General features: G+C 45.5%; 1 protein-coding gene across 1 annotated transcript in view; it reads left to right on the forward strand.

Annotated features, from left to right (window-relative positions):
• Window positions 1–21,439, forward strand: part of LOC139366771 (MAM and LDL receptor class A domain containing 1) — a 123,965-nt gene extending 102,526 nt beyond the window's left edge. Inside the window, exons 24-35 of the mRNA XM_071104475.1 lie at window positions 3,151–3,279; window positions 3,501–3,662; window positions 5,768–5,925; window positions 9,094–9,295; window positions 10,016–10,294; window positions 10,699–10,824; window positions 12,274–12,340; window positions 19,419–19,516; window positions 19,779–19,875; window positions 20,157–20,217; window positions 21,154–21,255; window positions 21,341–21,439. Of these exons, the coding sequence (XP_070960576.1) occupies window positions 3,151–3,279; window positions 3,501–3,662; window positions 5,768–5,925; window positions 9,094–9,295; window positions 10,016–10,294; window positions 10,699–10,824; window positions 12,274–12,340; window positions 19,419–19,516; window positions 19,779–19,875; window positions 20,157–20,217; window positions 21,154–21,255; window positions 21,341–21,439 (1,580 nt within the window). The remainder of the gene's footprint in view (window positions 1–3,150; window positions 3,280–3,500; window positions 3,663–5,767; window positions 5,926–9,093; window positions 9,296–10,015; window positions 10,295–10,698; window positions 10,825–12,273; window positions 12,341–19,418; window positions 19,517–19,778; window positions 19,876–20,156; window positions 20,218–21,153; window positions 21,256–21,340) is intronic.
• Window positions 21,440–21,716: the final 277 nt, after the last annotated feature.

The following is a 21,716-nucleotide window of genomic DNA, read 5'->3' on the forward strand; positions in this document are numbered from 1 at the left end:
GCAAGTCCCCACAGCAATGTTCCAACATCTAGTAGAAAGCCTTCCCAGAAGAGTGGAGGCTGTTATAGCAGCAAAGGAGGGACCAACTCCAAATTAATGCCCATGATTTTGGAATGAGATGCCCAATGAGCAGGTATCCACATACTTTTGTGGGAACCTTTTTATTTTATTTTATTTATTTTATTTAACCTTTATTTAACTAGGCAAGTCAGTTAAGAACAAATTCTTATTTACAATGACAGCCTACCCCGGCCGGATGTGATGCAGCCTGGATTTGAACCAGTTACTGCAGTGTCTTAGACCGCTGCACCACTCAGGAGCCCACCTGCATACAGGTGTCCACATACCTTTGGTAATTTAGTGTACATAAAAAAATGGGCATGGTGCATTCAAATTGCCCAATGCAAAACGCATATGTGTTCGTTGTCTATAGCTTATACCTACCCATACCATAACCCCACCTCCACCATGGGCGTGAATTTACAACATTAACATCACCAAACCGCTTGGCCTCCCAATGTCATACACATGGTCTGCGGTTGTGAGGCCGGTTGGACGTACATGCAATTCTCTGGCAACAGCTCTGGTGGACATTCCTGCAGTTAGCATTCCAATTGCACGCTGCCTCAAAATTTGAGACATCTGTGGCGTTGTGTTACCAAACTGTACATTTTAGTGACCTTTTATTGTCCCAAACACAAGGTGCACCTGTGTAATGATCAGGCTGTTTAATCAGCTTCTTGACACTCCACACCTGTTAGGTGGTTGGATGATCTTGGCAATGGAGGAATTTGACAGTTTGACACACTCAACACACCAGCTGCTATGTGAGGAATATAAGCCACCTGCTTGAATCTGTAACACCCCCCACCACCAGACACATCATCAAAACCAACAACAAAACAGCTTCATTTTATCAGATTAAATCTGTTATTTAGTAGTAATGATATGGGAAAAAGATAAGTGTAGTAGTATAACCAAGAGAATCATGTAGAAGCATAACCAAGATAATCATGTAGTAGTATAACCAATAGGATAGTCTAGTAGTATAACCAATAGGATAGTGTAGTAGTATAACCAATAGGATAGTGTAGTAGTATAACCAATAGGATAGTGTAGTAGTATAACCAGTAGGATAGTGTAGTAGTATAACCAGTAGGATAGTGTAGTAGTATAACCAATAGGATAGTGTGGTAGTATAACCAATAGGATAGTGTGGTAGTATAACCAATAGGATAGTGTAGTAGTATAACCAATAGGATCGTGTAGTAGTATAACCAAGAGAATAGTGTAACCAAGAGAATAATGTAGCAGTATATTCAAGTAGGTCTTTCCCCATTTCAGCTTGCCTCCATTTGGTTCCTACTGAATACAACCCTGTTGTATTTTAGTATAAAGCCATTGCTTTTTATTAGGAGGCTCTGCTACAGACAGGTATTCCACATTAGTACAACTTTACATTAAGCAGGGGCTGACAGAGGGCCTTGCAATGTGTGGCAACTGTCCAGACCCCTGCAATGCTCCCTCCAACACACAGACACACACACTTTCATCAAACAAGCTTTATTAACCCAAACCCAGTCTGCTCTCAAATTGCTCATACTCTCATTTTTCAGGTTCGATAGACATGAAATTAAAATGGTCAGGTTTGTCTTTGCTTGTCAACGTGCAAAAGGGTTTTTCCTTGTTTCTGTAGCCTTGATGGAGGTGCCTTCAGAAAGAGGTGCCTTCAGAAGGAGGTGCCTTCAGAAAGTATTCACACTCACACTTTTCACTCACACTTTTTCCGCATTTTGTTGTGTTACAAATTGCGCTTAAAATTGATCTATTTTTTTTTTATCTACACAGAATACTCTGTAACGTCAAAGTGGAAAAACATATTATATATTTTTTAAAGATTGATGAAAAATAACACACTAATATTGATTCGATATATATTCAACCTCTTGAGTCAAAACATGTTAGAATCACCTTTGGCAGCGATTACAGCTGTGAGTCTGTTGGGATAAATCTCTAAGAGTTTTGCACACCTGGATTGTACAATAATTGCCTATTTATTATTTTTTAAACTCTTTAAGCTCTGTCAAGTTGGTTGTTGACCATTGCTAGACAACCATTTTCAATACCTCCCATAGATTTTCAAGTCGATCTAAGTCAAAACTGTAACTAGGCCACTCGGGAACATTCAACGTTGTCTTGGTAAGCAACTCAAGTGTATATTTGGACTTGTGTTTTAGGTTATTGTCCTGCTGAAAGGTGAATTTGTCTCCCAGTGTCTATTGGAAAGCAAACAAAACCAGGTTGTCCTCTAGGATTTTGCCTGTACTTCGCTCTATTGTTTATTTTTATCCTAAAAAACTCCCTAGTCCTTGCCGATGACAAGCATACCCATAACATGATTTAGACACCACCAGGAGTATTACTTTCGTGCCTTAATGCAAACAGAAGTTATTTTTATTCTGAATACACTTTCTTCTTTTCACTCTGTAATTTACAGTGCCATCAGAAAGTATTCATACCCTTGACTTATTCCACATTTTGTTGTGTTTCAGCCTTAGTTCAAAATGAATAAAAAATACAATAATTCACACCCATCAACACACAATACCCCGTAATGACAAAGTACTTTTTTGTTGTTGAAATCTTTGCAAATGTATTGAAATCTAAATTACGGAAATATCTCATTTACAAAGATATTCACACCCCTGAGTCAAAACATTGTACTAGCACCTTTGGCATACACACACCTCTGATCCACCTGATCCCGGTCTCTCGTGTTCTGTACTTCCTCTTCTCAAACAAGTGGCTGAGCTGCAGGAGGATGCTTTGACTGTGGTCCTAGTTTGTTGTTGTGTAACCGGTCCTGAACACAGAGGTGTGTGCTTTCCTCTGTTAGGCTTCCTGACTGCTCAAATTCTCTTGCACACACCTTGAGAACACGTCATCCAGAGCTTCACCTCATCTCAGCACACACTCTCTGATTCTTATTCAATCTTTTGATCCACTGTGGTTCGTTCAGCTTGGTAGTTGGCTCACAGCAGAAACAGCCTCTAACAGAGGAAACAGCAAAGGCTGTCTTGTTATGGTGAAAGACATCCGTGTATGTTTTGAACATGTGCAAGCGTGTTTGTGTGTCTGTGTGTGGTCCAGGTGCAATGGTGCCAGCGTCATGTCCGGCGGTCACAGACTTTGTGTGCCAGAGCGGTGACTGCATCGAGTCCCACCTGGTGTGTGACAGCAAGGCCGACTGTGCAGACGAGTCGGATGAGGTAGACTGTGGTGAGTAGAGCTAGCTCTGGTCCAGGGAGTTACGTGCGGCTTGCTGATGGCTCAGAGTCAGCAAGCCGCAGGTAACGCCCTGGACCAGAACTAGGGAGTACCGAACTATATAATAGAGAGCTATTAAGGAGTCATCTGCAACTTTGCTATTTCTTTGCCCTCTCTGTCTTTCTCACTCTCTTGCTCTTCCTCCCTCTTCCCAATCTCTCTCTCGCTCCCAGGCTACATTGTAGGCCTACCAGGTGCCTGTAACTTTGACATGCCAAAGGATATGTGGGAGGAGACCTGCCAGCTGACTCAGGACCCTGATGATGACCTTGACTGGAGGATTGGTCAGAGGAGAGACACCCCAGGAACTGGACCCCCCTTTGACCACAGCCCTGGTCAGTACTGCCCTCCTTGGACATTGAGATTTTACTGACCACGCTCTAAAAAAAAGCTGGGTTAAAATTTGGTAACCCAGCGCTGGGTCAATTTTGGACAGAACACACGCTGGGTTATTTTGACCCAGCCAGTTGGGTTCGTGAATAACACAACATGTTGGGTTGTTGGGATTACCCAAACATGGGTCTTTTTAATGCAATGTTATTTACAGGAGGCATGGCTTATTAGGGGTGTGGCTTTCAGATAGTTATTTTTTGCTACCCGTGAGAGTAAATGTCATTCTTGATCATCACGTTAAGTTGGTACAACCCACGTTAAGTTGAACAACCCAACATTTCTATTTTTAAAGAAAACAACCCAACTAATGTCCCCAATGCATGCAACCCAGCATTTGTTCTGAGTGCACATGGTCTGAACAGGTAGAATAGCATATAACTTGAGTTGTTCCGGAACAAATGACCTGAAGAGGACAAATAGGCTGTAAGTAACAGATCACATGTCCAGGGAAAACTCTGGGTGCATTTGGGACGCTACAGTAGTGGGATGCGTCCCAAATGCATCCCACCCTATTCCATATACAGTGCTCTACTTTTGACCAGGACCCTATTTTCCCTGGTCCAAGTAGTGCACTACAAAAGGGAACAGGGTGCTATTTGGGACACAGCCATGGAGTATCATTCTGCCTGTGTGCCTGAGTTCAGGGAGTCCATTACTTATTAGTTCTGTATACCACACAGAATGCAATCTTCTGTGGCTGGTTTAAAGACGCTCCCAAAGCATTGGAGCAAATTGACAATGTTCCTGTGGCAATGAGAGGATTTCCGCACAGGAAATTCAGGCATTCTTCCGTTTATTAGGAATCTAAAGGGGTATTTACTGCTGTTGGGATTGTGTACCATTAAAAAAAACACGGTTGCCCAGGCTAGTGTTAGCCTGGACACACACCAAGTACAAAGCTGGCCTTTACACCATCCAATGATGCATTACATCACAACAAGTCGACCCATGAACTTTACAAGGACAATCGTTGTTATAGTGGAACACATTCATCCAGAATGTAGAGAATATTGTGTCCACAAACTATTCCCTTAGGGCTCTGGTCCAAGGTAGTGCACTATATAGGGACTAGTGTATGGACACAAAATGCTATACCTTCTGGATGAATGTGTCCACTATAACAACGATTGTAGGTTGCCGTTTGGGACGTAGCTCGTAGTGACTGGCCACCCAACTCATAGATCGTGGAGATGAATGTGGACACCAGGCTCTGTGGCACAGGCTGACCTTATGATCTCACTGGGGAAGCCAGATCAATGGGCCTAGCCCGCCGTATCACATACACACAGTCAGGCAACACACACGCGCGCATGCACACACACACATGCACGCACGCACACACACACAAACACTGCTTAGATAGTCAATAAAGAAAAGAGAGAATACAGAACATCACACAAATGTGGTGGAACTCTCTTACTTCCACCATCAGAATGGTAGGGGTGGAGAGGACATGCATCCTCTAGTCATGCATTAGCTGATTTACCGTTGCATTTAAAAGCTGATTAAAAGTTTAGAAGACAATAAAAACCAGCACACAGCTCTTTCCTAGAATGAAAGAGACAGAAATGAGGAATAAAGAACTTTGAAGATTCTAGAAGATTCTCCAGGGAAATACAGAATTTTGGGTGGGAATATTGTGGTGTGGGACTCACCACGCATTGAGACGACCCCAAATCCCCTCTAGCTCATGTGGAAAACTCCTACTTAGTTCTGGCGTCGCCTCAGTGGCCTCTCAGTCTCAGTCTAAGAGACTAAATAGAAGCAGATCAGAAGAATCCTCTCAGCACAGCATGTCTGCAGGAAACAGGCTTTTAGACAGTAACACCGTCTTCACAAAATGTTCTTTGACTTCCAGTTATTTTGGGTGGTCCGATACTGTTCACATTTAGGGCAGAGAGTTGTCATATGACCTTATCAGGAAATATTCTGGGTCTAAGTTTGAACCTGTAAGCATAGCTAGTCTCCAACACATTCGATTTGACTCACTACTTGGAGAAATGACTAGAGATGTATGCGGTTGCATATTTCTCTCCATGATCCACAGGTGGAGAAGGGAAGTTTCTATATGTGCACTCTGCCACAGAGAGAGAAGGTGACATCGCCAAGGTTACGACGCGGAACCCATTCCCGGCCAGTATTGGCCTATGTCACCTACGATTCTGGTTCTACATGCATGGATCAGACAGGATGGGGACGTTAAAGGTAGGAGGAAAGCTTATAAAGGTAGTTCAGTATTTTACATAGATGGTTCCCCCATAACTTCCTTTGTTCTGTAGCTAGCTGTTTTAGGAAAACCGAACCATGGACTACCAATTCTCCTTGCCTAAAGACTCCTTTCAGGCTGAAGAACCATCAAACATTAAGTAGTAATCAATTTCCCCTTTAAGTCATGCCCTAATAAATACTTTTGTTGTAATGTTTGTTCTGTCTTTTCCACTGCATAAAACTGAAGTTTGTTGCAATATGAGTTTAATCCATAGAACAAATATTACATCAAATATGATGGTTAAACTCAAATATACTAATTGATTAAAAAAATATATATGTATTTGGATTTTTTTTATTTAAATTGTATTATTTTTTCTAAAATATATAATAAATAGGACTGGTGGTGTGATGTCACACATGCAGCAAACAAACATATGTTGAAATTACAACCAACTAATTTTAACGGAAAAAATGAAAGAGGCAAGTGGAACGGGGAGAAAGTAAGGAACTTGTCTGCCGGCCCTGCATTAAAGACCAAAATTGGTTAAAGAAAATTGTGATGAATAAAAAAAAGTATACCAGATGAATTTAAGGACCAAAAAATTGACAGCTGTGCCATATAGATTACAAAATAGTTGGGAAGAGATTTTCAATGTACCGATTCAATGGCACATGGTTTATAAACTGATACACAAAACGATGCAGGTTTCAAAACATATTCTTGCAACCAATGGACTGTTATCTATACGTAGATAGATAGACGGACGGACAAACTGACTGATAGGGGAAACAACCATCCCAGCTCTGCAGATTTAGCCGCAAAAGAGACAGCATCATTAGATCATTTGTTTTGGTACAGTCCATATGTAGCTTGAAGAATTGCAACATTTACCTGGAGCTAACTTTGCAAATAGCACTGCTGGGTTATTTAAAAAGTCATAGTCAATCGATCAATAATATAATAACGCCCTGAGCAAATATGTTTATCTTTAATTTACAGTCTGTAGAAACTATGAAAATGGTTCAAAACTTTTGAAAACATCACAGCGCAGTTGAAATATATGGCAAATACAGTGCATTCAGAAAGTATTCAGACCCTTTGCCTTTTTGCACATGTTGTTACCTTACAGCCTTATTCTAAAATTGACCGTTTTTTTCCCTCATCAATCTACACCACAATGCCCCATAATTACAAAGTAAAAACAGGTTTATAGAAATCAAATTCACATTCACGCATTCAGACCCTTTACTCAAAACTTTGTTGAAGCGCCTTTGGCAGCGATTAGAGCCTCGAGTCTTCTTGGGTATGATGCTACAAGCTTGGCACACCTGTATTTGGGGAGTTTCTCCCATTCTTCTCTGCAGATTCTCTCAAGCTCTGTCAGTTTGGATGGGGAGAGTTGCTGCACACCTATTTTCAGGTCTCTCCAGAGATGTTCGATCGGGTTCAAGTCCGGGCTCTGGCTTGGCCACTCACCAAACATTCAGAGACTTGTCCTGAAGCCACTCTTGCGTTGTCTTGGCAGTGTGCTTAGGGTTGCTGTCCTATTGGAAGGTGAACTTTCACTTCAGTCTTGAGTTCCTGAGCACTCTGGAGAAGGTTTTCATCAAGGATCTCTCTGTACTTTGCTCTGTTCATCTTTTCCTCTGGCCTGACTAGTCTCCCAGTCCCTGCCGCTGAAAAACATCCCCACAGAATGATGCTGCCACCACCATGCTTCACCGTAGGGATGGTGCCAGGTTTCCTCCACACGTAATGCTTGGCATTCAGGTCAAAGAGTTCAATCTTGGTTTCATCAGACCAGAGAATCTTGTTTCTCATGATCTTATGAGTCCTTTAGGTGCCTTTTGGCAAACTCCAAGTGGGCTGTCATGTGCCTTTTACTAAAGAGTGGCTTCCGTCTGGCTGCTGTACCATAAAGGCCTGATTGGTGAAGTGCTGCAGAGATGGTTGTCCTTCTGGAAAGTTCTCCACAGAGGAACACTGGACCTCTGTCAGAGTGACCATCGGGTTCTTGTTCACCTCCCTGACCGAGGCCCTTCTCCCCCGAATGCTCAGTTTGGCTGGGCGGCCAGCTCTAGGAAGAGTCTTGGTGGATCCAAACTTCTTCCATTTAAAAATGATGGAGGCCACTGTGTTCTTGGGGACCTTCAATGTTGCAGACATTTTTTGGTACCCTTCCCCAGATCTGTGCCTCGACACAATCCTATCTTGGAGCTCTACAGACAATTCCTTTGACCTCATAGCTTGGTTTTTGCTCTGACATGCACTGTCCTTTTGTCTGATGAGTCCAAATTTGAGATTTTTGGTTCCAACCACTGTGTCTTTGTGAGACACAGAGTAGGTGAATGGATGATTTCCATATGTGTAGTTCCCACCGTGAAGCATGGAGGAGGTGTGATGGTGTGGGGGTGCTTTGCTGTTGACACTGTCTGTGATTTATTTAGAATTCAAGGCACACTTAACCAGCATGGCTACAACAGCATTCTGCAGCGATTTGCCATCTGGTTTGCGCTTAGTGGGACTATCATTTGTTTTTCAACAGGACAATGACCCAACACACCTCCAGGCTGTGTAAGGGCTATTTGACCAAGAAGTAGAGTGATGAAGTGTTGCATCAGATGACCTGGCCTCCACAATCACCCGACCTCAACCCATTTGAGATGGTTTGGGATGAGTTGGACTGCAGAGTGAAGGAAAAGCAGCCAGCAAGTGCTCAGTATATGTAGGAACTCCTTCAAGACTGTTGGAAAAGCGTTCCAGGTGAAGCTGGTTGAGAGAAGGCCAGGAGTGCGCAAAGCTGTCATCAAGGCAAAGGCTAGCTACTTTGAAGAATCTAAAACCTAAAATATATTTTGATTTGTTTAACACTTTTTTGTTTACTACATTATTTCATATGTGTTATTTCATAGTTTTGATGTCTTCACTATTATTCTACAATATGAAAATAGTAAAAATAAAGAAAAAACCTTTCAATGAGTAGGTGTTTCCAAACCTTTGACTGGTACTGTAAATATTTACAAAAAAATAAATAACTTAACTGTAGTCATGGATCCCTGTCCTCCACACTCTGTGGTTGTTACAGTAAGTGTGTGTGTCCCTTGTTAAGCCACAGCTAAGTGACATTTATAGTGCTGCAATCTCACTGGCGTGTCACTCAGGTCTACACTGTCGGCTCAAGCGGAACTCGCCTGTTAATGTGGGCCGCCAGTGGTAACCATGGCGACCGGTGGTCCTACGCAAGTGTGATCCTGTCCAACACAACCCCCTTCAGAGTGACCTTCCAGGCAGAAGTGGGGGGTGACGTGTGGACGGACATCGCCCTGGATGACATCTCCTTTACCACTCAGTGTGTGGTGGGAGGTAAGAGTTCTCTTCTCTTTGTCATGTTCTCTCGCTCTCCCTTGCCCATTTCACTCCTCGATTATATTTTCTCTCTCCCTCTCTTCCATTCTCTCCTCCTCCCTCTGCTCCTTTCCTTTACCCGACTTGACACCCTACATTCCTGCCATTTCCTCTGACGTGCACATCGCTCTCTCTTCTTCCCTCCCTCCCTCCCTCCCTCCCTCCCTCCCTCCCTCCCTCCCTCCCTCCCTCCCTCCCTCCCTCCCTCCCTCCCTCCCTCCCTCCCAATAAACGGGTTCCATTGTGCCAGGGGGAGAGTAGAGTAGTGTAGTGAACTAATGAAGCCTGTTGTTCTGCGGGCCTGTATAAATTCACTGTGGAGTCTAGGTTTGCCGCTGGGGGAGAGGAGAGAGCAATGGGGGAGAAAAACAATTACATTTGTATTGTGTTGTCTTCACACACCCCTCCCTCCCCTTCCCTCCTCTAGCTACTGTAGCTTACTCCGCTTCCTCTCCTCAGCTGTATACTGTCTCCTCTCACATGGGATGCGGCTGAAATGGCACCCCTTTTTGGGCACTACTTTTGACCAAAGCCCTACATGCCCTAGGGGTAATAAGGTACCATTTGAGACACAGACTAAGGAGGATCATAGAGAACATTTAGCATTGTTGCGTTTGTTCATGTGTAATAGCTGGACCATTAAAGACGACATCAACTCCCATGTGTGTTTTCCCACAGGTCCTGTGACTCCAGAGCCTCTGACCTGCGGCGCGGGTCAGTTCCAGTGTGCCCACTCCTTCCAGTGTGTCCCTCTGTCCTGGAGGTGTGATGGGGAGGACTGTGCTGACCAGTCAGATGAGGAGCAGTGTCCCAGCCTTGTCCCAGGCACCCTGCCCCCCCAGGACCACTGTCCACACCCTGACCAGTACCAGTGTTTAAACAACACCTGTCTCCCCTCCCTACTACGATGCGATGGAGTCTCTGACTGCCCCTACGGAGAGGATGAATACAGCTGCCGTAAGGGTCCTTGACTGTGTGTGTGTGTGTGTGTGTGTGTGTGTGTGTGTGTGTGTGTGTGTGTGTGTGTGTGTGTGTGTGTGTGTGTGTGTGTGTGTGTGTGTGTGTGTAGGTGTGTGTGGGTGGGGATTATGTGTGTGTGTGTGCGCTCACATGTGTGTAATTACATAAGAAAAATACAGTGTCAGACCATGCCATTTACAGTTAGAATCCGTAAGTGTTTTCACAGCCTTGCCTTCATACTCAGTTGTACATGATCATGGATGATGAAATCTTTTCATTTAAACCTGTGTGAGGGCTCCTCTTCTCTTAGCACTATTGTGTTAAATAATACATTGAAAGTGATTGAAAGCAGAGCTGACTTTCTCTATCTCTCGCTCCTCTATCTCCCTCTTCCTCCCCAGCTCTCCAGCAGTGTGCGCTGGGGTCTCTGGTGTGTGAGAGTTCGTCCAGTTGTGTCCCGCTCCAGAAGCGTTGTGACCAGATCGTTGACTGTCTACCCTTTGACTCTGACGAGTCCAGCTGCCATGGTAACTGCTTCTACTATACTTTGTCCTCTCTGTCTATCACACTCTCTCGCTCTCACACCTTCTCTCTCTCACACCCTCTCTCTCTCTCACACTCTCTCTCTCTTTCTCTCACACCCTCTCTCTCTTTGTCTCTCTCTCTCACACCCTCTATGTCTCCCTCTCTCTCTTTGTCTCTCTCTCACACCCATACTCTAGCTTCGTCTTTCCTCCAACTGGACGTCTCAGCTTGGACCGTTTCCTCCAATATGTTTGAATTGCAGTACTTGAACGGTCTTTCATATTGTCTTGGAGAGGGGGGGGGGGGGGTTCCAGTAACTTTACTAAAATTCCCAGGTTTTCTCAAATTGAAAATTCCCAGATTTAGGAAATCCTCCAACTAGGATTTCTGTAAACCCTGGGAATTTTGAGAAAGTTACCGGAGTCTCCTGGCTCCCACTGTAAAGGTCCATCTTTGCATTTCCAATGTATTATTATTTTCCCATCTTCACTCTGTTCCATTTGTGGCTGTCAAATGTGCCAACTTTGGCAGTAATGACATTCTCAACTACAGCAATTCTGCCTTCAAAGCACACCTCATAGGTCATTCTGTGCAGTGCCAAAACCACTCTTCAAAACCTCAGCTTTTCTGTTGCCTTCGAGAAATGAAACCAAACGGAACCGCCCATTTGGCTGGAATCCGCCTGAAATGCAGCCCTGGAGTTACACGATTGGGGATTGGACAAATCGCTCCATACAGTGATTGGAGGATTAAGTGGATTCAGGTCTGAGATATCATTTCCAAAACCTTGAACAATCCAGATAAGCAATGCTGTTGAGACGAAAGTGAGGAGAGAGACACAGAGAGAGAGAGAGAGAGGAGAGCATCGCTTCAGGGAGAAAAAAAACATGCATTTCACAAGTGAACTCGAGAAGTGTTCCAATAACACGTTTCCATATGTGAAATCATGTGTTGTTCCTGTAAGGGAAGAGAGAGAGACAAATGTAGCGACAAAAGCAGTGGTGAAGGAAGAGAGGTCCAGGAGAAACCTGTAACATGTTGACACTCTCACTAAAGAGGTTTTTCAGAAAATACATTTTCAGAGGTTTTTCCACTTTGCTCTCCGGAGGCAATTCCCTGTCTCTCTGCCAGGCATGTCGTGGTGTCAGAGAAACATTGTGGATGCGTGGATCATATTTCCCATTTCCTAGGTGTGGACATGATTAACAGGTGGTGTCAAGAGAAGGAGAGAAGGGGGGCTGAGAGGAGATTGGTAGAATCGTTTACACCAAAAGAGCTGGGGTGCATCCCAAATGGCACCCTAATGTAGTGCACTATGTTGACCAGGGCCCCATCAAAAGAAGTGCACTACAAAGGGAATGGGGTGTGATTTGGGACGTTGCCCTGGTCTCAACTGGCTCTGTACGATGAGAGAGGGGTGTTGTTGAAACACATGTTTGGCCTCGTTGCAGAATGCCCTCCGAGATACTGTCTGCATCACGGAGAGTGCCATGTGGAGAGGCATGGGCCAATGTGCATGTGAGTATGAGTACTGCAAACATGCATTCACATGGACACACGCACACATGCACACAATCACAACACACAAACCCCCCTGCCATACATATGATATACATTGAATGCTATCTATTTATATTTCCTCTTCCGATCCCTTCTCGCTACAGATTCTCTCTCTCTCTCTCTCTCTCTCTCTCTCTCTCTCTCTCTCTCTCTCTCTCTCTCTCTCTCTCTCTCTCTCTCTCTCTCTCTCTCTCTCTCTCTCTCTCTCTCTCTCTCTCTCTCTCTCTCTCTCTCTCTCTCTCTCTCTCTATCGCTCTCTCTCTCTCTCTCTCTCTCTCTCTCTCTCTCTAGCTCTCTCTCTCTCTCTAGCTCTCTCTCTCTAGCTCTCTCTCTCTCTAGCTCTCTCTCTCTCTCTCTAGCTCTCTCTAGCTCTCTCTCTCTCTCTCTCTAGCTCTCTCTCTCTCTAGCTCTCTCTCTATCGCTCTCTCTCTCGCTCTCTTTCTCTATCGCTCTCTCTCTAGCTCTCTCTCTCTCTCTCTAGCTCTCTCTAGCTCTCTCTCTAGCTCTCTCTCTAGCTCTCTCTCTCTCACTAGCTCTCTCTCTCTCTCTAGCTCTCTCTCTCACTAGCTCTCTCTCTCTCTAGCTCTCTCTCTCTCTAGCTCTCTCTCTCTCTAGCTCTCTCTATCTCTCTCTCTCTCTATCGCTCTCTCTCTCTATCGCTCTCTCTCTCTCACTAGCTCTCTCTCTCTCTCTAGCTCTCTCTCACTAGCTCTCTCTCTCTCTCTCTAGCTCTCTCTATCTCTAGCTCTCTCTCTCTCTCTCTAGCTCTCTCTATCTCTAGCTCTCTCTCTCTCACTAGCTCTCTCTCTCTCTCTAGCTCTCTCTCTCTCTAGCTATCGCTCTCTCTCTCTATCGCTCTCTCTCTCTCTCTCTCTCTCTCTCTCTCTCTCGCTCTCTCTCGCTCTCTCTCTCTCTCTCTCTCTCTCTCTCTAGCTCTCTCTATCTCTCTCTCTCTCTATCGCTCTCTCTCTCTCACTAGCTCTCTCTCTCACTAGCTCTCTCTCTCTCTCTATCGCTCTCTCTCTCTATCGCTCTCTCTCTCTCTCTCTCTCTCTCTCTCTCGCTCTCTCTCGCTCTCTCTCTAGCTCTCTCTCTCTCTCTCTAGCTCTCTCTAGCTCTCTCTCTAGCTCTCTCTCTAGCTCTCTCTCTCTCACTAGCTCTCTCTCTCTCTCTAGCTCTCTCTCTCACTAGCTCTCTCTCTCTCTAGCTCTCTCTCTCTCTAGCTCTCTCTCTCTCTAGCTCTCTCTATCTCTCTCTCTCTCTATCGCTCTCTCTCTCTATCGCTCTCTCTCTCTCACTAGCTCTCTCTCTCTCTCTAGCTCTCTCTCACTAGCTCTCTCTCTCTCTCTCTAGCTCTCTCTATCTCTAGCTCTCTCTCTCTCTCTCTAGCTCTCTCTATCTCTAGCTCTCTCTCTCTCTCACTAGCTCTCTCTCTCTCACTAGCTCTCTCTCTCTCTCTAGCTCTCTCTCTCTCTAGCTATCGCTCTCTCTCTCTATCTCTCTCTCTCTCTCTCTCTCTCTCTCTCTCTCTCTCTCTCTCTCTCTCTCTCTCTCTCTCTCTCTCTCTCTCTCTCTCTCTCTCTCTCTCTCTCTCTCTAGCTCTCTCTATCTCTCTCTCTCTCTATCGCTCTCTCTCTCTCACTAGCTCTCTCTCTCTCACTAGCTCTCTCTCTCTCTCTCTAGCTCTCTCTCACTAGCTCTCTCTCTCTCTAGCTCTCTCTCTCTCTAGCTCTCTCTCTCTCTCTAGCTCTCTCTCTCTCTCTATCTCTCTCTCTCTCTATCGCTCTCTCTCTCTATCGCTCTCTCTCTCTCACTATCTCTCTCTCTCTCTCTAGCTCTCTCTCACTAGCTCTCTCTCTCTCTCTCTAGCTCTCTCTAGCTCTCTCTATCTCTAGCTCTCTCTCTCTCTCTCTAGCTCTCTCTATCTCTAGCTCTCTCTCTCTCTCACTAGCTCTCTCTCTCTCACTAGCTCTCTCTCTCTCTCTAGCTCTCTCTCTCTCTAGCTATCGCTCTCTCTCTCTATCGCTCTCTCTCTCTCTCTCTCTCTCTCTCTCTCTCTCTCTCTCTCTCTCTCTCTCTCTCTCTCTCTCTCTCTCTCTCTCTCTCTCTCTCTCTCTCTCTCTCTCTATCTCTCTCTATCTCTCTCTCTCTCTATCGCTCTCTCTCTCTCACTAGCTCTCTCTCTCTCACTAGCTCTCTCTCTCTCTCTCTAGCTCTCTCTCACTAGCTCTCTCTCTCTCTAGCTCTCTCTCTCTCTAGCTCTCTCTCTCTCTCTAGCTCTCTCTCTCTCTCTAGCTCTCTCTCTCTCAAGCTCTCTCTCTAGCTCTAGCTCTCTCTCTATCGCTCTCTCTCTCGCTCTCTTTCTCTATCACTCTCTCTCTAGCTCTCTCTCTCTCTAGCTCTCTCTCTCTCTAGCTCTCTCTCTATCGCTCTCTCTCTATCGCTCTCTCTCTCTATCGCTCTCTCTCTCTCTATCGCTCTCTCTCTCACTAGCTCTCTTTCTCTCTAGCTCTCTCTCTCTCTCTCTAGCTCTCTCTCTGCCTTAAAACATGGAAATCCCATCAGTCTTGTTTCCAACCCTGGAAAAGACATGCTCGGCAGACCATGGGGGAATCTCGGTTTATCCCAGACGGATTTTAGAAGGGGGCTCACCTCTCATTTATCCGCCACGGACTAGCGCAACGTTCCCAGAACGTTCCCAGAGGGATTTTGCAATGGACACTCGCTGGTCAATATTTGAACGTTCCCCCACCGCAAATTGTCTTGAGGGAAGACCGCGTAAGACCTTCACATTAGATTCATCCGTTGGATTTAGGGAGGCTAGCGTGACCCCGTGTGGAGTTCAACTCCAACTCTTTGTGGTCGCCCACCACACACACACATTTTTTTAATCTTACACAAACCACATACTGGTCTAAGGAGCTAAGGAACTAGAACTTGAGATATTGAAGGGAAAGAGTTGACGACATGCAAGACAAGTGGTAGTTAACCGCTGTGAAATCTTCAATAAAATATTCTGCATTCGATAGAACGCCTAGTCTAAACATGAGGCAATATACCTACTATAGCTACCGGCTGATGTCAGCATAAAAGGGAAAGTTCACCCAAATGACTAAATTCCTTAACCTGTAAGCAATCCATGGACAAGATAAGACAGCAATCCATGGACAAGATAAGACAGCAATCCATGGACAAGATAAGACAGCAATCCATGGACAAGATAAGACAGCAATCCATGGACAAAATAAGGCAGCAATCCATTGTCAAGATAAGACAGCAATCCATGGACAAGATAAGACAGCAATCCATTGTCAAGATAAGACAGCAATCCATGGACAAGATAAAACAGCAATCCATGGACAAGATAAGACAGCAATCCATGGACAAGATAAGACAGCAATCCATGGACAAGATAAGACAGCAATCCATGGACAAGATAAGACAGCAATCCATGAACAAGATAAGACAGCAATCCATGGACAAGATAAGACTGCAATCCATGGACAAGATAAGACAGCAATCCATGGTTTTGCTTACCTGACTTTGTTTACCTCACTACTGTAATTTGGGTGAACTATCTCTTTAATGTTGACTACTACCTGGCATTTCACATTCTTCCTGGTACCTGCACTCCAAAGCCACATGACTGACTGGAATATATGATGCGTCTTTTCCCACAATGCTATGTGAATGTCACATTGAGATGCAAATGGTTCCACATTTTTTAAATCGGCCAAACTCTGGGGAGGTGATACTTCACTGGTGTTTGGCAGTAAAAATACTGTCTATTTCCCTCACCTCCCTTTCCCCTCTCTCTCTCTTTGCTCTCCTCTTTCCTGTTTCTCATCCTCTCTCCCGTGCTCAATCTCTTGCTGCCCCTTTCCCATTTCTCTCTTTCTCTCACTCTCTCGTTCGTGATTATATAACAGACTGTGCAGTGCTGTGCAGTGCTGACCCCAGCATGTAGTGGTGCCTGGGGCCTATGTATGTCAGAGAGTCAGAGGTTCGGACTTAGCAGGTTATGTTGGTCCTCTGGGCAGGATCCTCCGGGAAGCTGGACCAGAGCCCAGCCTACAGTCCTGGCCAGCCTGCCACACAATATGCAAAGAGACCCTTCAGAATGAGAATATAACACAACTTCATGCAAGCAGTATGTTTTGTCCAGGAATGTTTGTTTTGCATTAGAAAATCCCATGGCAGCACATGTCTACCCCAAAAACTAGCCATGGTATTAAGCAGATGTGGACTTGGAAGAGAAGTCCTGAATGAATGTGTTGTTTTCTCAAAGGTGGGGCCATGGAGAGGCACCCTAATCACTCAACTGAGGTGTCTGAATGAAGCTCCTTGTTCAGTCTACTGGTACTGTCCATGTAGGATTCTCCACATAAGAAGGACATTGTTTTCCGTTGAGGAGGCGCACCTCCTTACTTTCTTCCAAGCCTGTGTTCGTTCGTTCAGTGTGGACATTCAGTGTGACAAGCACAGTGAAATGTCTTGCTTGAAACCTTTAACCGGCAGGGTAGGCTAGTGGTTAGAGCATTGGACTAATAACCGAAAGGTTGCAAGTTCAAATCCCTGAGCTGACAAGGTGCAAATATTATGTGTGTGTGAGCAAAAAATGGAGTGAGTGTTTGTGTGTCTGTTGGAGTATCAGTGTGCGTAGTGTGTATGACCCTGTGAGTGTGCAGAGAGAATAAAATACTAAAGGTCAACTCAGATAGTCCTTGTAGCCCTTTTATTAGCTATTCAGCAGTTTTATGGCATGGGGATAGAAGCCGTTCAGGATCCTGTTGGTGTCAGACTTGATGCACTGGTACCGCCTGCCATGGGGAAACAGAGAGAACAGTCTATGGCTTGGGTGGTTGGAGTTTTTAACGATTTTCTGGGCCTTCCTTTTACACTGCCTGATATCAAGGTCCTGGATGTCAGGGAGCTCTCCTGGGCTGTCCACACCACCCTCTGTAGTGCCAGGCGATCGAGGGCGGTCCTATTGCCATACCAAGCAGTGATGCAGTCAGTCAAGGTGCTTTCAATGGTACAGCTGTAGAACGTATTGAGGATTTGAGGGCCCATGCCTTACCCTTTCAACCTCCTAAGGGGGAAGAGGTGCTGTCGCGCCTTATTCACGACTGTGCGCGTGTGTGGACTATTTTAAGCTCTTAGGGATTTGGACACCGAGGAACTTGACTTCCTCCCTGTAGGCTGTCTCATGGTAGCCGGTAATCAGGCCTACCACCGTCGTGTCATCACCAAACTTGATGGCGGTGTTGGAGTCGTGGGTGTACAGAGAGTACAGGAGGGGTCTAAGCACACACCCCCGTGGGGCCCCAGTGTTGAGTGTCGGCGTGGTGGAGGTGATGTTGCCTACCCTCGCCACCTGGGGGCGGCCTGTCAGGAAGTCCAGAATCTAGTTGCAGAGGGAGGTGTTCAGTCCCAGGGTCCTAAGCTTGGTGACGAGCTTGGAGGGGACAATGGTGTTTTGAACGCTGAGCTGCAGTCAATGAACAACATTCTCACATAGGTATTCCTCGTATCTAGGTGGGTGAGGGCAGTGTGGAGTGCAGTTGAGATTGCTTCATCGATGGATCTGTTGGGACGGTATGAAAATTGGAGTGGGTCTAGGCTGGCTGGGAGGATGGAGTTGATGTGTGCCATAACCAGCCTCTCAAAGCACTTCACGATTACAGATAGCATCAAGCCTTAGAGTTCTTGGGAACAGGGTTGATAGTGGTCATCTTAAAAGATGTGGAGATTACAGACTGGGACCAGGAGAGGTTGAAAAATTACTGTGAATATACCAGCTGTTCTGCACATGCTCTGAAAATGCACCCTGGAATACAATGGGGCCCTGCGGCCTTGCGGGTATTGACCTGATTAAAGACTACTCACATCAGCCTCGAGGAGCGAGATCACCCAATCTTCTGGGTCGATGGCGGCCCTCACACCCGGCACAATGTTGTTGTCAACGCATGCATGAAATGCATTGAGCCCGTCTGGTAGAGAGGCATCGTTGTAATCCGTAATGGACTGTGGCCCCTGCCACATGCGGCGCGCGTCGGAGCCTGTGTAATATGATTCCACTTTATTCCTATATTGTCCTTTTGCTCGTTTGATTACTTTGTGGAGGTCATAGTGGGACTTCTTGTACTTGTTCCTGTCCTCAGCCGTAGCCTCAGGGTCGTCCTGCGATAGCTCTGTGTGTGGTAGCCCGATCCTATTTGGACAACGTTGCCGATGCATTTCCTAATGAAGCCGGTGACAGAGTTGGTTAGCTTGTCGATGTTATCAGCAGAGTCCCGAAACATATTCCAATCAGCGCTAGCAAAGCAGTCCTGTAGCATAATCTCTGATTCTGGAGACCATTTCTCAACAATGCAAGTCACGGGTAATTACTGTTTGAGCTTCTGCTTGTAAACAGGAAGCAAGAGTACGGAGTCGTGATCTGATTTGCCGAACGGTGGCCGAGGGAGGGCCTTGTATGCTCGTTGGGGGTAGAAAAACAGTGCTCTAGACTGTATCACCCCTAGTGGCAAGGGATAAGTGTTGATGGAAATTTCTTAATGATGCTGAATTAAAATCGCAGGCAACCAGAAAAGCAGCCTCTGGATGGTTGTAGCCTTGTACAGTTTCTTAAGTGCCAGATTTGTTATTTGTCTTGTCCCTCGTGTGGTAAAAGGGTCAGCATTTGACCATCAGCTATTCCAAGACAGGTGAACAATGGGTCGACACTTCTATTTGACTTCTACCGCACTCGAGTCAACACACCAGTTGTTGTTGATGAAGAGGCAGCTCACTTCCCCCCTCAATTTTCCCAGACTCCACTGTCTGGTCGGCATGGTGAATGGAGAATCCATCGAGTTGGATAGCCATAGCCGTATCTTGTCAGAGAGCCACGTTTCAGAAAAGCAGAGAATATTTCAGTTTCGATAGTCCCATTGGTAGCAAATCCATCCATCTTGTTATCAAGTGACTGGCCAGTAGAATGGAGGGAAGAGGTGGCCGGTTCTCCCTTCACCTTAATCTTAACCCTTTCCAGGTGCCAGGATGGTTGGACAGGAAACCGTTGCCACGTGAGACCAAAGCCCTCTCCCTCTTCCTCCATCTCAACGGCCCTGCCAGAGGATCCCGGACTAGGTAATATGGACATACCCTATTATTATATGAACTTAGGGTTGCAAACTTCTGGTAACTTTTTCCATCAATCGCAGTTGGAAGTTTTCCGGTATCAGGAGGGAATAAGCAGGATATACAGGAATCCTCCAACCAGGATTTCAGGATAACCTGGGAACTTTGGGAAACTTACCAGAATGTTGCAACCCCCTTTATGTACCGTAAGACTGTGTGAGTCTCTGGGGTGTTTATTGATTGTCAATCCATGTATTTGTCTCACCCATAGAGACTGTGTATGCTGGCATAGCCATTGGACTGACCCTGCTGATTCTTGGTATTGCTGTCTGTGTCCTGTTTGTATTCCTAAAGAGACACTCTTTGAAGTAAGTCACTGGTTAGGATGTTATTAATGTTGATGAAGGGGATGGTTATGACGTTGCTTTCATGAATGACGTCGGAAAATACTGTGATTTCAATCAAACACCTGTGTGATCTGTCTTGATTTTTACCTTTGTCAGCTCGGGGATTCGATCCAGCTACCTTTCGGTTACTGGCCTACCGCTCTAACCACCAGGCTACCTGCCGCCCCATTATTGCTGTTGTTGCTGTTATTATTATTACTGTTACAGAAAAATATGAATCCAATTTTTGTCTGCTTCCACAGCAAACGTGACCTGAAGGACTTTAAGGCGATGGACAACCCAGCCTTTGATTGGAGGGCAAAGGTTAGCACACCCCCTTTCTCTGTTCAATGACAATCAAGCTCCCATAGAAAATGTATCGTTCTTAAACCGTATGATCTAGAATTCATTAGATACTCATTTAGTTCGTGTGTGGGTGGATGACATCTTTCTCAGACTTGATTGTAATTGTGGTCAGTGGAATGTCTGCAAAGCCCTACACCTCCGCTTCTTCAATGATACGAATGTGTGTGCGTGCGTGTGCGTGCGTGTGTGCGTCTGTGTGCAATCATTCTCTCCTCTACCACCACTGAGAAGGTACCCTGCAGGGGAGTAGATGCCATCACAGCAATTTCGCTCAGGAGATGGCTGTCATTTTCTGAAGTGTGTTTATATTTGTGTGTGTGCGTGTGTGTTACTGAGCATTGAGCGGTAGTAAAAGCGGGAGTGATTGTGAGAGTCATCACTGTCACAGTGTCGATGACGGGGGTCACAGCATTGCACGCGTGTGTGCTGGCGTGCGTGCATTTGTCTCTCTGTGTCCGTGCGTATATGTGTGTATATGTGCATGGGCGTGTGTGTGCTCAGTGTGTGCGCAGGAGGGTAACACAGAGGGTACCTCAATCACACAGGCTTCATACAGCGAGCAACACTCACTTTATCCACAGAGAAGTGGACAGGAGAGGAGTCTATGGTTGTCGCTCAAATGGCACCCTATTCCCAATATAGTGGACTACTTTTGATCAGTGCCCTATGGGCCTGGTCAATAGTGATGCACTATAGAGGGAATAATGGCATTTGAGACACAGCCTATTTGACCAAGGAAAAAGAGGATTGAGTTACTCACAGTGAAATGTTATCATGAGCTCACTCTGTATAAAGAGCAACCTTTAGAAATGAAAAACAAGTCCGAGGTGTGGGTTGAGTGATTAGAGACAAAGGTAGTTCCTCTATTGTCTCTCACTATTTCTCTCCCTTCAGCTCCCCAGTCTGGGAACTTGCCCTAGACTTAACCCCAAGACTAGGGAGGGTCCTGGGCTTCCCATCAGTGTCTACCCCTGGAGGAGGGATGCGGAGTGGGAGGTAGGCTTCCATCTCTTGTTGACCTGTCTGCCAACTGTCTCACTGTCTCTCTGTCAAATTGTAATGATGTGTGTGTGTTCTGCAGGGTCCAGTCCGGAGAGATGCCAAACTGTCCTTCCCAAACCCTCTGTACCAGTACCCCTCCACTGCCAATGGGGCTGACTGCAGCAGCTCTGAAGCATAAAAACATCAAATACAACATACACTACTGTGCCATAGCCAATACTAATGTCAACTTTACTGTATACGTTTGTGACCGACCACCTCGATTCGGTCTTACGTAGCAACATTTGAAATAGTTTTTTACATTGGATAAAAGTAGAGACTCAGAGCTAGAAGATGGTATATCATATACTGCAGTTGAGGAACAATGGGAAAGTAATTCTGCTTTGAAAGTTGATAAACTTGTCACCCCACTTTTGAGAAAACGTCCCTTGAATGTTTTGGTGCACCTCCTGGAG

This window comes from Oncorhynchus clarkii, chromosome 15, assembly GCF_045791955.1.
Source record: "Oncorhynchus clarkii lewisi isolate Uvic-CL-2024 chromosome 15, UVic_Ocla_1.0, whole genome shotgun sequence".
NCBI lineage: Eukaryota > Metazoa > Chordata > Actinopteri > Salmoniformes > Salmonidae > Oncorhynchus > Oncorhynchus clarkii.